General features: G+C 35.1%; 3 protein-coding genes across 3 annotated transcripts; 2 read left to right on the top strand and 1 right to left on the bottom strand.

Annotated features, from left to right (window-relative positions):
* Positions 1-4,163: 4,163 nt before the first annotated feature.
* Positions 4,164-7,534, top strand: LOC140887131 (IQ domain-containing protein IQM1-like). The gene is made up of 9 exons (XM_073294189.1): positions 4,164-4,565; positions 5,163-5,602; positions 5,700-5,814; positions 5,933-5,998; positions 6,093-6,181; positions 6,294-6,381; positions 6,475-6,705; positions 6,779-6,880; positions 6,969-7,534. Exons 2-9 carry the CDS (start codon positions 5,187-5,189, stop codon positions 7,323-7,325), a joined length of 1,464 nt encoding a protein of 487 aa, XP_073150290.1. The 5' UTR covers positions 4,164-4,565; positions 5,163-5,186; the 3' UTR covers positions 7,326-7,534.
* A 1,231-nt stretch (positions 7,535-8,765) lies between these two features.
* Positions 8,766-15,831, top strand: LOC140893613 (casein kinase 1-like protein 2). The gene is made up of 14 exons (XM_073302699.1): positions 8,766-9,060; positions 9,143-9,183; positions 11,111-11,180; positions 11,281-11,429; positions 11,527-11,622; positions 11,709-11,779; positions 12,511-12,572; positions 12,663-12,726; positions 12,806-12,890; positions 12,974-13,100; positions 13,187-13,263; positions 14,462-14,525; positions 14,779-14,918; positions 15,278-15,831. Exons 1-14 carry the CDS (start codon positions 8,985-8,987, stop codon positions 15,560-15,562), a joined length of 1,407 nt encoding a protein of 468 aa, XP_073158800.1. The 5' UTR covers positions 8,766-8,984; the 3' UTR covers positions 15,563-15,831.
* A 2,000-nt stretch (positions 15,832-17,831) lies between these two features.
* Positions 17,832-18,242, bottom strand: LOC140888299 (uncharacterized). Its single transcript, XM_073295984.1, has one exon. It carries the CDS (start codon positions 18,240-18,242, stop codon positions 17,832-17,834), a length of 411 nt encoding a protein of 136 aa, XP_073152085.1.
* Between the last annotated feature and the right edge of the window lie 216 nt (positions 18,243-18,458).

Here is an 18,458-nt window from a genome sequence, read left to right as displayed (position 1 = left end):
CATTTTTTAACTGAAAAAGGTGTGTATGCTACAAATCTAGAATCACAGGGGGTTATTAGCTTAAAAAATTTTCACAGAGGGTTATTAGCTAACACGGGATTTCACAAGGGTGATATATGCAATTTCCCCTTTATTATATATGTTTCAAGTTCACCCGATCTCTCCAAACTATTGTTTATGTTATTTATCTTTTTTTTTTACAAAGACGATAAACTATTATTAATGTAATTCAAAAGTCGTTACATCAGAAATTAAAGTAGGAGACGTGGTAGTCACCCTACATGACCAGACATAAAAGCAGTGGCCCTAGCTAGCTAGTGTATGAAATGTCTTATTCGACGTTGATCTATTCGCAAAAACAAATTTACAATTTGATAGCTACAAAGCTATTTTTTTGCAGTCATCTATAACCAATCCGAAACTATAAAAATCCGTATTCGAGTCATTGAGAGCAGTAATTACCACTTGATCGTCATATTCAACTGTTATATTGCAAGCGTCCAAACTCTTTAGCCAACTGAGGGCTTCTCCAATGCCCAATACTTCTGCCATTGAAGGGTGATGATTTCCTACTATACTTCCATACATTGAGAAATAGTCCTCGTGCGTCTCTCAGAATGCAACCGAAACCCGCACGAAAAAGATTAGAAAAAATAGCCGCATCGACATTACATTTCATGAATCCCACTGGAGTCGTTAACCCTTGTAGTTATATTAGCCTAGTTAATCTTTAATGAGTAATTAATTACATGTTTCTCAGAATATATTTCAATTAATAGCCACGTATAATTATAAAAAGAAAAACAACTTTGTTACATTGTAAGGAAAAAAAAACATTGGTTTATCAAGCGTACGTTAGAAGGTAACGATTACGAGTTTTATGTCATTAAAAAAAATAGATGTCCAATTGATAGTTTCGTTAAACATTATTAATAAACATATATAGAAACGTATTTGAATTATCATTCACCTAAACATGTATTTCTTTCAGAATGAATGCTATATAAACATAAGCATACTCATTCAACTCAAATATTACATAGTTTTACTTTGACTTGTTAAATAACTTCTTAAAAAAATATCCATATTCATAATAAGTCACATAATTATAAATGTAATCATGGTATATTAATAGAAAAACAATTACGGAAATCATGTGAGGAAAAATGATGGAATACGTTTTGATTTCCTCAACATCAACGAAAAGAAAAAGAATTTTGATCCACCCCCCTCTTGGTCATCTTGTTTGTCCGAGTTGATGAAATAGGTGATTGTTTGACTAGTAGATATGACAATTTTCTCCAATTCCGATGAAGAATCCGATATCAAACCCTAATAAAAGAGTGTATGAAGTTATTTATTGGACCACGTTAAATAAATCGGTAATTGAGTATGAAAATTTTTGGGTTTGGGAATGGAGTCGGACATAGTAACATCCTAAACATACCCGACCCAAATATCTGATTATATATATATATATATATATATATATACACACACACATTATGTATTTATTTATGTTAAAAAATATTAGTTGGATGAAAGGAATAAAATTGTTAGTATAAAACTAATGTTATTTTTGTAGGATAATGAAATTGAAATAAATTATTTATAATATTTTATTATTTCCTATATGATGTTTAATTTATTATTTTTTTATATTTTAATTTTTTCTTATTTTTTCTTAAAAAATTAATAAATAAACAATAATTTTATCGAAATAATTCAAATTTAAAAAAAAAACTAAGTGTAAGTGATAATAAGGTATTTGGGTATGATATTGATATCCGATCCTTCAACGGGTATAATGATGAGGATGAAATGAGAATGATGATGAAATTGAATACCTGGCGAGGATGGAGACGAATATGACTCAAATGAGGGTGAATTAAATGAAGATAGAGACAGATGCATAAAATTCTATCCGAACTCGACTCATTGTCATTCCTATTTACTATTGGTCATCAATTTTCCTACCAATAATTTCTCGGAGGGTAGATCTATTGTGAGACAGTATCACAAATCTTTATTCGAGAGATTTTTAACCATACTCATATTTATAATAGAAAGTAGTACTTTTGGAATAAAAAGTAAAATTTTTTCATGGGTGACCAAATTGGAAACTTGTCTTGTAAAATTGATTTGTAAGATTATCTCACAAGAGTTTTATATTTCTCAAGTGAGCATGTATGATGTGTGAATTACCTGACTACGGTAATTTGCAATTAATTACTACATCAGCCAGAGGTTAAAATGCCACACGATAGAGATAAATTCGATGCTATAAATTTCATATTCTTCAAATTTTATAAAAACTATTACTTTTAACCCCCACAAAATATCATTAAAAAATCTACCCCAAAATCCAAATATTTTTGACTTTCCGAACTATAATAGTAACGAATTATATAATACTAAAATCATAATAGAGAAAAAAATAATATCTTCATGTAATTTTTAAAATCCCAAAGTATTTTTTTACCCCTTATTTTTTAATGAAAAATTAAATTTAAGTTAAAAAATTTTAAAAACTTATTATAAATCAAGAAATTTAAATTTCATTTTAAAATTTTCATCTTTTTAGCAAAAATACTTAAAAAATAAACTTGAAATATACGCAATGTGGGTACACAAAAAACTAATTAGTTATGTATAAAACAACCATATATTTTCATATATTGTTTTATTTTCTCATCGACATCATAATATATTATACTTATACATCTTGCAAGCTCATGACTTCAGCCATGTTGGCGCGTTTCAAGGTTGGATAACCTTTACCATTTTCATTTTCCAGTCGACAAATAGCTAGTTGACTTTCAGAACAAACCTTTTTATAAAAAATAAATGTTCCATTTAAACAAATATTATAAAACTTTTATATAAAAGTTTGTTTAAAAATTGTTTATAAAATATATTTGTTTTAAGGATAAATATGCGTTTGAACAACTATTATATAAAAACACTTTTGCAGTTAAGAGAAATAATATGTTTTGATTTTCATCATTGCTAAACATATAAAAAAATCTCTCAAATGTTTTTATTAAAAATTATAATTGAATAACATTTTTAAAAAGTATTTTTCAAAAACATTTTACAAAATTCTTGTCCAAACACATATATTTAAAATTTGTTTCACTTAAAACACTAATAACGTTTTTATATTACTTGTCCAAATAGAACCGTAAAATCTCGCTATTATATATGAACCACTGTATACAACCGAGTTTTGATATGATGGACACACCCGTAAACATTAGCATCTAACTATAAGATATCCAAACCGACACACCGATGCTCGTAGCATCCTCGTCATATAAAAACTCATATATATAAGTTCAAAATATAAAAACATCTCTCAAATGTTTTTATTAAAAATTATAATTGAATAACATTTTTAAAAAGTATTTTTCAAAAACTTTTAACAAAATTCTTGTTCAAACACATATTTTAAATTTATTTCACTTGAAACACTAATAACGTTTTTATATTACTTGTCCAAATTGAATGATAAAATCCCAGTATTATATATGCATTAACCAATATATAGAATCGAGTTTTGATATGATGGACATACGTTTGAACTAGAGGTGTAGAATGGGCTAGACCCCCGTCGGGTTGGCCGACCCCGTCATACAAAATTGGTGGGTTGGGTTGACAATTTTCCAACCCGCCTAAAAGATGGGCCGGCGCGCACCGCCCTGCCTAATGGTGGGTTGTAGTGGGTTGCGGGTTGACCCGCAAAAACCCGTCAATTTACACGTGAGCCCGTCGAGTTGGCTCGCCCCGCAACCTAAAATAAGTGGGTTGAATTGGTGTTTTTCCAACCCGCCTAAAAGGTGGGCCGACCCGTCCCGTCCCCCTAATGGTGGTTAGAACGGATTGTGGACCGGCCCAACCCGTTGATCCGTTTTGACATCTCTAGTTTGAACATTAAAAAAAACATAACATCTAGTACAAACCGACACACCGAGCTCGTGGCATCCTCGTCATATAAAAACTCATATATATAACCAAACAATTTTTTTTTTTTTTGAAGAGAAACAATTATATTATTGGGTGATCATCAGTACAGATTCTTCGTGGAAACAGCATTTCACAGCTTGCTTTGTTTGACACTCATTCATATATATCTGCGTGCGTAAAGGGTTCTCGTGTTTCTTTCTTGTGCTTTTACATTAAAATATAGTGCTCCTGCGTATATATTTTCAACTCCGAGGAATTTTGTGTTTCAAAGAATCGAGCTTTGAATTTGATTCAAAAGAAGCACCAAACTTTTGAATGAGACGACGACCCACCGTACCAATATATATGCTTTTCACATTTCAAGAAAACATGCAGATTTCGTTGTTGGTGTAAACCTGATTGTCCATTGAATTGAATTCAAACCCCCACTGTGGATGAGTCTCTAATGCACACGTGGAACTCGTCTTTGAAGTTTCGATTAGACAAAACTATATAAATCTGAGTGGTGATTGTGAAATAAAAGCACATTGGGATAAGAAATCTGCTTAAATCTTTGGCAGGAGAAGGGAATTTGAAGAGGCCGAGGTGGTCGATATCTGGTGAGTGATTGGGTTCTTTTTTCCTCTTTTTAATTCTGGGAAAGCTTTTTTCTTCAAGGATTCGAGATGGGTTCTTGATTTTCAATTCTTTATGGTGAAATGTATTTTGGCTGTAGGATCAATAGTTATTGTCAAGGGGGGCCAAGATTTGGGGAGATGGGGCGAGATCTTGAAATGGTGTAGCTTATATAATCAGTAGAAGAAAATTGAGTTTGTAGCAGAAATTATTGTGTTTAAATGTTGTTTTGTCCGAGGGGGCAATCACTTCCATTTGGTGACTGCCTAATAGATGGAACCCAAAGATTTTGATAGGGACTTGGAAGGATTTTGCGAAAAAATTTACACGTGAATTTCGAAAAAAGTCGGCATCCAACATGGCCCAAACTGTCGTGCTGTGCCTACTGTTTTGTGGGTCTGAATGATCAACCATTGAATTTATTTGGTAGTCTGTTGTAAAGATTTGTAGTTTTTGCTTCAGACGCTGATTCAAGTCTTTTTAACTGGACAAGAATTCCTTTTTCATTGCAGAACCTACGTGTGTATGTGTGTAGAATGTTATTTGGTGATTGATGTAGAGTTTGACAAGAGACTTTGCAGGTGAGGGTCTTCATCAAGTGTTGGATGGGATTATCGTTATCGTTGCTCGTTTCAGCGTGGCATGAGATTACAACGCACGGTCTTTTGAATTCGAAGGTCGATATTGGCATAGCTGGTGGAAATCAGAAAATGAACTTGAGAGCTGCTAGCTTTGATAAGTGGAACTGCAAGCCCCAAAAGCTTGTGATTGAAAATACCCTCTCATTCAAGAATCTAGTTCAAGAAATCCGGAATTCAGAGCCTGATGATTCGAATGTCAATTCCATTGATAGTGCTTCTGCATCAGTTTCTGATGCTTCTGTCCCTGAACCCGAGTTTTTATTCACTCCACGCCCGGTTAGTGAGCTTGATGAGGCAGCTGTGAAGCTGCAAAAGGTCTATAAGAGCTACCGGACTCGAAGAAACCTCGCCGATTGTGCAGTTGTTGTAGAGGAGCTATGGTTGGTTTCTGATCATCGAGTTGCTTGATGTTGTCTCCCCATTTCTTGGCTTTTTATTGGTTAACTAACTCTTTTTTGCTTATATTGAAATTTGTAGGTGGAAGGCCTTGGACTTTGCAGCTCTGAAACGGAGTTCGGAGTCGTTCTTCACTGACGAGAAACCTGAAACCGCTGTCTCAAGGTGGGCTAGAGCACGTACAAGAGTAGCCAAGGTTCATATCCAACTACCTAATTTTATGACTCTTTCTATCTTGTTTTCCTGTAATTTTTTTTTCTGTTTATTATTATAATTTTTTTGCGAATTTTGACTAAAGATCGAATATCTTGCAGGTCGGAAAGGGCTTGTGCAAGGATGAAAAGGCTCAAAAACTGGCTCTACGGCACTGGCTTGAAGCAGTAAGTTTCGAAAAACTTAATAGTCCATTAGACCTGATCTAGTAAGCTATGCTTTAGACCCCTGATTCATATTTTGTTTGTTTTGTTTCATCAGATTGATCCGCGACATCGATATGGACATAATTTGCATATCTATTACGATATCTGGTTCATGAGTGAAAGTTCACAACCTTTCTTTTACTGGTGAGTATACATTGGTCCTGTTTGAAAGAACAAAAACCAATCCGTATTTTTTTTTGTTTCTCTAGATACAATAAACCCACTTATCTTATGTTATTTTTGTCATATGATGAAGGTTGGATGTTGGAGATGGAAAAGAAATAAACCTCGAAAAGTGCCCGCGGACCAATTTACAACGCCAATGCATCAAATACCTAGGACCAGTAAGAACTCATATATCATTAGTATTGTGATCAGCTCAAATGCATCAAACATGTCAAGTTTCGCTTCACTGATCCATCATTTATTGTCACCAGAATGAAAGGGAGGCATATGAGGTCGTGGTCGAAAATGGGAAACTTGTGTACAGACGAAGTGGCATTTTGGTGGATACAACCGAGGGCTCGAAATGGATATTCGTTCTAAGCACGACAAGAAGTTTGTATGTAGGACAGAAGAAAAAGGGCCTTTTCCAGCACTCAAGTTTCCTAGCTGGAGGAGCCATCACATCAGCTGGACGAATGGTTGCTCATGAAGGTGTTCTTGAGGTAAACAAACACACTCTTGCTTAACTGTCGATCTCATGTATGAATCCGACTAAACTTTATTGAACTTTAACAGGCAATCTGGCCTTACAGTGGTCACTATCTCCCAACCGAAGAGAACTTCAAAGAATTCATAGGCTTCCTCGAGGAACACCATGTTGATCTTGCCAACGTAACGGTAATTCTTGGAAACGCTCAAAACAAATTTCATATGCAGATTAAGTTCCTATCTGATCATGGTCTTTTTGGTGTCTTATTTCATTCAGAGATGTGCGACAGATGATGATCTTCCCCCTATCACTAGACCCGAATCGCCTCCAAGAACCGACTCTAGTCTCAAGACATCAGAAGATAATAAGCCTATGTATAACTTGGCTAGACGCATGTCTTGCAAATGGAGCACGGGAGCCGGACCACGCATTGGATGTGTCCGCGAGTACCCTGCAGAGCTACAAACCCGAGCACTCGAACAAGTTAACCTTTCACCTCGAGTGGCATGTGGACATATCAACATTTACGGTCCCATACCATCACCACGACCTAGTCCGAAAGTTCGACTCTCTCCACGAGTTGCATACATGGGGCTGCCGAGTCCGAGGACCCCTGTTGCTGTGGTTAACTAACTAAGCTAGATGAATATGGAAATTTAACTGGCATTTGCATAGGAATAGCACAAGCTGGATTGATTGATCTTTGAGTTTTGGATAGAGAGAACTAACTCAAATATCCATTTTTTTATTTAATTAATAATTAATAATTAATTGTATTTGTTTGTTTCTAGACTTTGCCCCTTTGCATAGTTTGAGGGCTTGGTTAATTCATTATTTGAGAATTTTGTGTTCAAAGTTCCAAATTTATACTTGTAAATCGTTTTTTCAGTAAAAGTTATTCAAAAATTTTGTGATATGCTACTATTTAATTAAAAATCTATCACATTTATTAAATAAACAACCTTAATTAATTTTACAAAACTCCGTTCACTTTCCCATTTTCTTTTAACTTCCCGGCAAATTTATCTTCAAGAATGCCTCATAACTTATCTATTATTTTTTCAATCATATTTTATTTTATTTTTTAATATATATACACACACGCACGCTATATTGTATATAGTATATTATTCATCATTTTCCAAATCATTATTTCATATATTTGACTCGAGTTCTAAAAATATTTAGAGTCATATATTATTCTATTATTTATATTTTAATTAGCATCCTTATATTATCCATATTTTATTATCACATATTACCAGCCAAGCAAAGCCTATGTATATTAATTAATTAAATTAAACTCAATAAATGTGTACACAATAAGAAAAAACTTACAAGTTTCTAGAATTTAAAAGATTATGGCATTGATTAATTTAACTATTGATATTTATAATCCAGGAAAAATAAAAATGTCATTTTTCTATAATATATGACAAAAACTCTTATTAGACAGTCTCAAAGGGTCATTTTTTTTAGACGAGTCTCTTATATGGGGTATCCATTAAAAAATATTACATTTTATTTCAAAAGTATTACTTATTATTATAAATATGGGTAGGGTTAACCCGTCTCACGGGATTTTTACTCTATATATATATTATATTTATTATGGAAAGCAAGCAAAATAAATATTGATAAAATAAGCACAAAAAGCTAATTATACCTTTTTTTTTAACTATAAGTGCTTTTATTTAGTTTTAAAAATGAAAATTACCCCCAAAATTGTATTTATATAACAAATAAACAAAAAAATTACATTTAAAAATGATTCCAAAAATTAGATTATATTGACCATATTGTAATTAAAAAAATTATATTATATTAATACTTTAATTTAATATAACACTATTTCAAAAAAAAAAAATTTAATATAACACAATAAATTCGGGGTGTGTAAGAGAATTGAAGTGTCACGTGTCTCACGTGACCATGGTCCCCCACGAACATCATCACCAGCGAACCCAATCCTATTCTTTCACCGAAATCAAACCTCTCATCACACGCGCGCAAAACGCGTGGCGTCCACGCCCATTTCCTTGCCTTTTTTAACACAAAAAAAACAACGTAAAGGAATATATTTCGACCGAGATTCGCAAATTATGTTTCTTTACGTCTGCTAGCCCTAGTGTGTTCTTAAAGTGGGAATTAATTGCTTTTAATTCTCTCAAATTCATTCTACAAATCCCTAATATGAGCCTGTAGATCTCCGTATCTGTTTACTGGAGTTTCGTTGCCGATGAATTTTGTGTACGGGGAGGGAAGCTGAAATCTAGGTCTTTTTTTTTGTCAATGGAGCCGCGAGTGGGGAACAAGTATCGTCTGGGTCGGAAAATCGGCAGTGGATCCTTCGGAGAGATCTATCTCGGTACTTACAGCTGTTTGATTTTCATCAATTCCTTCGGTGTTGGACGTGACTTTGTTGATTGTTGGTTAATTTGCTGGTGCAGGGACTAATATTCAGACTAACGAGGAGTTGGCAATTAAGCTTGTGAGTTGTGTTATTTCCTTATTTTGTAGTGATTTTTTGTTTCGTGAAAAATTATTTGCTTCTTTCACGAATTTATTTGGATGTTTGATCATATGGTTGTGCAATTAAGTAGCTGAAAATTTTGCTCATCCTTTCGGGTTGAGCTGAAATGCTGAATGATGAGGTCTCCTGAGATTATTAAATTTTCTGTTATTTGATTTTATTTATGGATTCATGCATGCATACATTTATGTACCGTCAATTGGTTCTTTAATTGGGAATGGGGTTCTCAGATTTGTTCTGTTGCGAAATATACTATGTTAAGTATTGTATCTTCTTACCAACTGAGATAATTAGTTATGTTCGGAACTGTGTGTGTGATATGAAAATTGAGACTTATACGGAAAGTAAGTTTTTGTGGAATTCAAACTGTCAATGTACAGATAATTTTCATTCTACTTGTTTTCAAGTGTTTTTGAATTTTTTACTAGTTAATCGGCTCTAATAACTTCGTTACTGTTATACCAACATAATTGAAGAGCAACAATTCCACTAATTTAATACTTGAATCCAATAATTTCTCTTAGTTATGAGTTGCTAATGGAGATTTTGTTTCCCTTGGTGGGAAGGATGGAATGACTTGGTTTTTACATATCTTGTTCTCTATTATGGAAGACAAGTAGAATCTACAGATACAGGATTCTGTGGCAGAATGCATGGTTAATGTTATGGCTTTGATCTGTATTAATATTGTCAGCATGCATGATGTGGTTGTCACTCTATTATTGCTATAAAATGTTGTTCCTAACTTAGCCAGTCCTTTAAAATTACCAAAGTTGTTAAAAGGCAGTATCTGAAGCACATGCTTTGGTCTATTATTGTTATTGTTTGTTGTTTCTAAACACAAGCCATTTCCTTTTAAACTTTGGAAGAAGTTACAGGTCATTGTCTGAAACATATGCTTTGGTCAATTATTGATATAGCTTGTTGTTTCTAAACACAGCCTTTTCCATTTAAATTATCAAAGTGGTTAAAGGTCAATATCCGAAACCCTATGCTTTGGACCGATAATAGTTCATTCCTAAATGGTGTGAGGTGGTGTGTCTTTGAATTCTATTTCGATCTTTTCAACGGAACAAAAAAAGATAGAATTACGCCCTTTTGGAATTAGAAAAATTTTTCTTTTTGGTTATTTAGAATTACAAAGAATTGTTTTCCCTTTTTCTAGCACAAGCTGTAGGTATGATTCCAAACAAAGTTTTCAGTTTGGGTTCAATTTAGAGCTACCTATGAGACATTTAACGGTCAAAAGAATTTTCTTTGTGCGATTTCTCTTGGAAAGTCATAAACTAAATGTTGTTGGCAATTTTCATCATAATTCATGCTGGAGAAGAAACAGGTTACTTGAGATACAGTTATTATTTTGTAGTGTGCTTTAGAGTTGAGACCCCTGATGCAAAAGTAGGAATTTGTCTGTGCTGCTGTATCTGATTTACCAATGCATATATTACATTGTCCGTGAAAACTATTTTGCTTCACAGACTGCATTGGCCTTTATGTTGTTTTTTTTATCAGTTTAGCTATTGTCTGCTCTGTCTTTGTTTCCTACTGATAAAGTTCCGCTGACTTCTATGTGAAAATAGTATTGACTGAAATTCAATTTCTCTTATGATTGCTAACGGCAATGTCCTATGTGATATTTAAAACTCTTATTAATTGGCTGTGAATTGACAAGTTGAATTGGCTTCTCATACTTCCATCTTCTTGATAAACTTGAACTATCTTGTCAACAGTAATTCATTTCTTGGGTTGAATCTGCTGTTTCTTTCTTTCTTTCTTTCAGGGAGAGTGCGCAAGTTTTTTGTTTTGACCATTCAATGTATTTATGAGTTTTGTTGATCATTTGTTCGCACGGGATTCCAAAATTTATCCTGTTTTATTATTTCAGGAAAATGTGAAGACTAAACATCCCCAGTTGCTGTATGAGTCAAAACTGTACAGAATTTTACAGGGCGGAAGTAATGATTCATTTGGAATCTTGTTTCAATTCTTGATCTAGTGGTGGATTTTTCTCGAACATATTATGGAACCAAATTCTATTTGTTCATCACTTTGCAGCTGGGATACCGAACGTGAGATGGTTTGGTGTTGAAGGAGATTACAATGTTCTGGTTATGGACTTGCTTGGACCAAGTCTTGAAGATCTATTCAATTTTTGCAGTAGGAAACTTTCACTGAAGACAGTGCTCATGCTTGCAGATCAAATGGTTATTTTAAAACTTCTTATGCTTGTTATCATCATTGCTCTTGGAAGAAATGCATTTTCTGATAAACCTAGCTTTTCTGGCCTAATATTTCTTTCAGATCAATCGTGTTGAATTTGTCCATTCAAAATCATTTTTACATCGAGATATCAAGCCAGACAATTTCCTCATGGGCTTGGGACGGCGTGCAAACCAGGTTCTTTCTCACGTGTTTCTGTGCTTTATTTGGATGATTTCTTGAGATATGCTGATGTGATGTTTTAATTTTGACATTAATATTAGGTTTACATAATTGATTTTGGCCTGGCAAAGAAATATAGAGACAGCTCAACACATCAGCATATTCCTTACAGGTGAGATGAGTGTCGTAGTTACTTTCTTTGTTGACTTCCTTGCATCAGCAATAATGCATAACTGAGATCACCGACGATTATGGGCGGTTGGTTCTCATGAACTACATTTGTCAGGGTAATAAGAATGAAACTGTTAGCAACTGCTTAACCTCTAGGAAGAGGGGATGCATCATCATTTTAATCAAGAAAGAGAAGGAGAATAAAATTACTTTTCAGAGTAAAATCTGTTCAAAGAGAAGTAGATCAGAGTCTATTTACATTTATCTTCTTGTGTTTAATCTTAGTATCACAACTCCATGGATGGAAGGCTTATAAAAAGATTGTCAATCGCTACATTTTATCTTCTCGGTTATTATTTTATCTCTTTTCGCATGGACCTCTGGTCAACTTTTTGTGTAATTATTATCATTTATATCTTTATGAATATATTTCGTTTACTATTGAAAAAAAGCATTTTGCCCTATTTTTCTGTATGTGTTCATTTTTTCTTTACATTCATGCTCGTCTTGTCAAGTCAATTTTGACATGATTTTCTTTGAACTTACACGTGTGGATTAGATTCATTGTGTTGACAAGTGATGAATTTTCTGAATCAGGCTTATCTTTACCTTTCTTCTGTTGTCCACCATTTCTCTTTCTTGCTAGAGGGGTTTAGTTGAGGGTGAAATATCGAGCTTCTTTAGATGCTTAATTTGTTTGGCTTTTAATATTTTTGTGTATTCACAATGCAGGGAGAACAAAAACTTGACTGGAACTGCACGATATGCTAGCATGAATACTCACTTGGGAATTGGTATGGGTCTCTTGATATTGTATTCAACTCATTCGTTTTATTTTAGTTTAGTTTCCAACTTTACTGAGATGCTACTGATATGCTTTTTAGAACAAAGCAGGAGAGATGATTTGGAATCTCTTGGATATGTCCTAATGTATTTTTTAAGGGGAAGGTAACTATTGTTTCAGGACTTCATAATTTTTGCTCCTAATTATTTGGAAATTTGTATCATGAATTTATACTCTGTGCAGCCTTCCTTGGCAGGGACTAAAAGCAGGAACTAAGAAACAGAAATATGAGAAAATAAGTGAGAAAAAGGTTTCAACTTCTATTGAGGTAATCTTACGCCATAACTTTGTGCTTGGTTGTATTCTTTCATTTCATATGGAAGTTTATCTGTCATCTTGCATTTTCTTCAGTCACTGTGCCGGGGCTATCCAACCGAGTTTGCATCATATTTCCATTACTGCCGTTCACTGCGCTTTGAGGACAAGCCAGATTATGCTTATCTTAAGAGAATATTCCGTGACCTCTTCATTCGCGAAGGTCTGGAAAATCTAGTCAGAAGAGTGGTGATTGTGTGAACTCCTTTTATTTCTGATCTGTAATGCAATGCATATATTTTGCTCCAGGTTTTCAGTTTGATTATGTTTTTGATTGGACTATCTTGAAGTATCAGCAGTCGCAGATGGCCACTCCTCCTTCCCGGGTAAGTGATTTTAAATTTTAGTTTGTGTTAAAAATAAAGTATAATTAGGTTTTGTTGCATAGTTATCGTACTTGATTTTCGTGATAATCTTACTACTGTGTTTTCCCAAAATTCCATGCCTTCTGATGTGGTATTAGACTAACATGATACTTCATTTTGCTTTTGTGTGATTCCAAGATGTCTTTTTCCCAATTCCAGCTAAACATTTATGTTCTTTTTTCCAAATTGTATGAGGCATAAGAGAAATGCCACATGAAGCATCTTGTAAATCTTTTACTTCCATTTACCTGTCAAACACCACAATCAAGAATCTTTGAACTTGAGGGGGAGTGTTAAGAATCAACGCGTCAGTCTAGATGATTTGGTTACTAAAATGTACATGTTTGAATTGAATATTTGATTTTGTTTTGAACTTGAGTGTTATTTGGTTAAAGTGATTTCCACCACTGTTCTGCGGTCATGTTGAAGTTGTATCTCCTAGATCAATTATTTAATGGAGAAGTGCTTTAGCTATAGCCCTTTGGGATTTGGTGCATTTGTTTGTGGATTTTGGCGATTGGTCAAACCCCTTAATTTTCATGTCTTTAATTCGTTTCTCTTTCCTCTTCTCTGTTTAAAATTTTATATATTACTGATTTCCTCCACGTTTGTTTCACATGTCATAAAAATCGTATATATGTAAGATAGTTGATTGTTGTTAATTACATCAAGAGAGTTTTCAGCAACAGCCCTGGGCATTTTTTTGTGTTCAGAGTGACCAAGTCATGCACTGTTACCGTTCACTTTCTCCTCAAAATTTGAATCGCCATGGTATCAGAGACCTGGAATGACTTAACTTAAAGCTAACCTTAATGTTGCTAGCTAACAGGGCCTTTCTCAGAAGAAAATAGATTTATAGACCGAAAGGCATCCACTGTTTCAGGTTAATGTCTAAGAAAACCCAGTATCAGAACTCCTTGAGCAACAAGTCTGCCTTTATTTATTGCAATCAATGCTGCGAGTGCTTTCTCTTGGTCATCATTCCAATGTATGCTTTATGTTGTGTAAGTTTGGGTGTTGAAATGAATTTTTTTTAAAGTGACCTATTGGCTCGAGTGAACAAACAATGCAAAGTCCCCCTTGTTCCTTACCTCCTATCATCCTGGGAAATTTTCTGCTCGTTATTTTCATTTGAGAAAATGATGTATGCTTGTTTCAGGGCCCAAGTGCTGTTATGACGTCAGGACTGCCCCCTGCGATTCCTAATGGTGAAAGGTTGCCAGGTACTTTTCCGTGCATCTGTTTGCTTTTCTTTTTCGGGATCAGGGTTATCTATCAATTGTGATTTGTGTTTTTGAAGCAAACTTAAATTTCTGTCAGTTTATGGTGGCTTACTATTAAGATTTATGCAAATTTTAGCTCGTGGAGACTGGAGAGATCTCTAGTTCATATATTTTTTTCTAAAATTTATTTTGATTTATTTGTATTTGTATCACCCTCAAGGACATCTCCTGGTATATGTGTGTTTTATTTCAGGTGGTGAGGAAGAGGCGAGGCAAGGAGGCACTTCTCCAGCGGATCCGTCCAGAAGGAGAAGTTCTGGACAGGTTGTAAATGCTGGAAGCTTTTCTAGACACAAAAGCCCTGTTGATGATTCAACAAGCAAAGATGCCGTGGTAAGTTGTAATTTTATCCCCATCTGGCTGTAGATTAAAGCTTTGTGGTGGTTGTAGGTACAGCTGGACTTGAACATGCGACCATTAGGTTGAAAGTCCAACGTTCTACGGACTAAATCTGCACAGAATTCATAGTAACATGATATAGCATAATTCAGTTCGAATAGATTTGTGCTTCTTGCTTGCCAAGTTCGATGGAAAATGAATAGCTCAACAAGTTTGACCAAAAACTAAAATCTGAGTGCATTTTATCATTTCATATATTCGAGTCACCGGTTCATTTTGGCCTGTATTATTTTGTAAATAGCATGGTTGAATGGCCTGTATTATTTTGTAAATAGCATGGTTGGATTTTGCAGCAGTCAAGCTCCACTTTCTTTGGAAGGTCTAGTGGATCACTGAGGCGAGGTGCTGTTTCTGGAAGTCGCGAAACATTCACATTGGGAAACGATTCTGAACCCAATCGTTCTCGTACTCCTGAAGCTAGTCCAGCAACAATAAACAAAATAACTAGCGGACAAAGAATCTCACCCGTTGTTGGATCCTCGGAGCCAAAGCATATGTCTTCTGGGAGGAACAATCCTACCACAAAGAATTACGATTCCACAATAAAGGGCATCGAAAGTTTGCACTTTGATGATTAAGAGCGTCGCCATTCTCAAGTGCCGATCCACATCCTAACCGTCCTGTAAGTCATCAAATTGTGTTATATAGACATGAGATCAGATTTAAGAACCTTGATAATTCTCTTCCGGAAAGATGTGAATTCGAATATCAAGAGAACAGTCGTGCTCACGAAGATTCGTGATTCATAAAAACTTAATAGTGGATTGTGTAACAGAATCAGAGAAGGTGAAGTGGCTTGGGTCTTTAATACCATGGCCTTTTGCTCTTATCATATAACACTTGGATATCCTTCTGTCTCTTAATTTTAGAATTAGTTTGTGCAGTATCAATTTTCGCTATTATTTATCTGCTCAAAACCTTAAAATAATGTATGCATCCCTGCTTTTCTATGTTCAGGTTGCTAAATCATGCAGTCACTTGAATCATCTCTTTTAATAAATTCTTATTTCGAAATTTCATCTTTCAAATACGTTTAAGATGGACTTTTTTTTTTTACAAAGTTTATGCAAAATCCCTGGCCCCGCCTCTCCCATCTTCAATGGCGTGGAGGAAAACTTTGCAGCTGCTAACTTATTTTCCGAGGGTCGTGTGTCAAATTACTCAAAAGTCAAACCTCGCACAAGTCAGTCAACGAGAGTGACTCGAGGTTCAAATTGTCAAGAAAGGCTTTATTGGTTTCACATAGGAGCTGGCGACACTCTTACAAGTGAATATGCATTCAAATTTACGTCTTGCTCAACTTGAGCAAATTCATACACAGAAAGATCAATCAATCCACATCTTTGGCTTCGAGAAGAATCTCGACTCACCATTCATACATGTAGAACAATTGTTTGATTCCTTGAAAGGCATTCAAAAGTGATTAAAGGCGTATCCAAATGTATCGGTCAAATACGATTGTGGGATAGTCATAAATACTATAAGCAACATGGTTTTGGCAAGGCCGATATATTGATCGCGCCATCAGCAGCACATTAGCAGTAATACATACATACATCAACACATGGAAAATCCTAAATACAAAATACCAAGATTACAAGGAGTCGTACCGTCTGATGAGGTTATGGGTAGAAGCAAAATATATAACCCAGTTCGGTAGATCAAACATTCGTCATAGCCCGCAAGAAATGAAGATACAAACAAGGACCAGATAGATGATTCATTATAAACATATCTCTATTTAAACTAATCTGGCTCACAAAAGTGTTGATTTGGAGATTTTCAAACACCAAAAAGCTAATCTACATAAGGTACTTAACCTTGGAGAGGGATATATGGATTTGTTATGCTTTACCATCATCGCTTGGAAGCAAACAGTGAGAAATCATACTGTGATTCTGTAAGCCTGGCACACGAACACTCGAAGAAACACCATTTCAAGGCTTGAAAGAGGCAGAAATGAAGGATTAGCCCAATGATCAAGAACAACAACCAGGATTTGAAAAAAAGATTTTTGTAGAATTAGAGCTAGCAAGTAGCTACCGCCCACCTTCTTCCTTAGATGCTTAACTCGGTTCCTCCGATTCCATGACCATCGAGGTCGAAGGACAAGATAACAAAAATAGTTACTGCCTCATGGGTCGCTGGGGAAATGAGTTTTGGGGTAGGGAGGCAAACTCGAAGGAATAGAGGCAGATGTGTTAAACTTGATTTTGTTTTTAGAAAACTTCACATTAAGCTCCAAGTCTCTTTGCTACAACCCCACTAAATAAAATTCTGTTCTTCAGAAACCGGGATGTTTATGACTAAATCAAATAAGATCGGATCATACAAGACGAGTATAGCATGTGCAAGGGAACCAGAATTGTAATCAAAGCAAAATAATGCAACTTCGAATAAACAAGTGAACCAAATTACCCAGTAGCAAAGCACGTCTCCTCTCAAAACTAGCTAGGTTTCGAGACCGAGTCACAAGTGCGCACGTCTCAAAAACTGAGAACTAGAAAGCTAAAGATACCATCACACATGCTATTGCCCACACCTCACTCACTGCCAGAAAACAATGCAGATGGGTAATGTAAAAGGAACAAAACAAACTGTTGAAAGAATCCCATTTTCTTGTACAATTGTTCATCGACAAATTATATATATAAAGGACTCGATCATTCATAATAAGTACATACTTTTTAACTCATATCCAAGATTCCCGTACACCAAACAGCACATATCAATCAGTACACAAGTAGATCATATCAAGAACCAAGACAGGTACCAAGAACAACAAAAAAACATGGATCTTATTACATAAAATTTATATAATTATCAATACCATTGATAGCAAAATCTTCATCTATATCCATAGAGCATCAGATTACACCTCTCTTTAATCCATCTAAAGCTTTTCTTGAAAGAACCCTTAACTTTACCTTCAACGGTGTAAGCCTTGTAGCTAGCGACCCTCTTCTTCCTCTGCAACTCGGGATCACTAAAGTTCCAGCTTTTGGAACCCACCCCATTTGTTGACTTGCCTTTCTTGAACTTCCACGGGTCTCCGGCCGCCGGGACCACGATATCCATCTGCCCGTTGGCTTGAACGGAAGAAGATGTCGCGTATGAGGCGCTGTAGCAACGCAGATCTTGCATCCCATTTGGGTTCGAAGAGACCCCATCGTGATTGTTGCCGCTTAGATGATAGTTGTGAGTGTTGTCCAGTTGCATTCTCGGGTCCTTGTGCGATTTGGATCTGAAATCCTCCATGTTTTCCGAGATTTTCTGCGGCTTGTTTTTTCTTGATTTTCTTCGCTGGTGGGTTCCCTTTTTTTCCTACTTGCTAACAGTCCATTTATGTGGGATTTTGGTGGCTGATTTTAATTAACTTGATTGCTTCGCCAAGATGACGATGTTTCTGTACAAGATTACTGTAATATCTGGCGATAATTACGAGGCTATATACCTTTTTCTTTACCCACGAAT

This window comes from Henckelia pumila, chromosome 3 (genome assembly GCF_033568475.1).
Source record: "Henckelia pumila isolate YLH828 chromosome 3, ASM3356847v2, whole genome shotgun sequence".
Taxonomy (NCBI): domain Eukaryota; kingdom Viridiplantae; phylum Streptophyta; class Magnoliopsida; order Lamiales; family Gesneriaceae; genus Henckelia; species Henckelia pumila.
The sequence above is the reverse complement of the archived record's forward strand: the minus strand, read 5'-3'. Positions and strand labels throughout refer to the sequence as shown.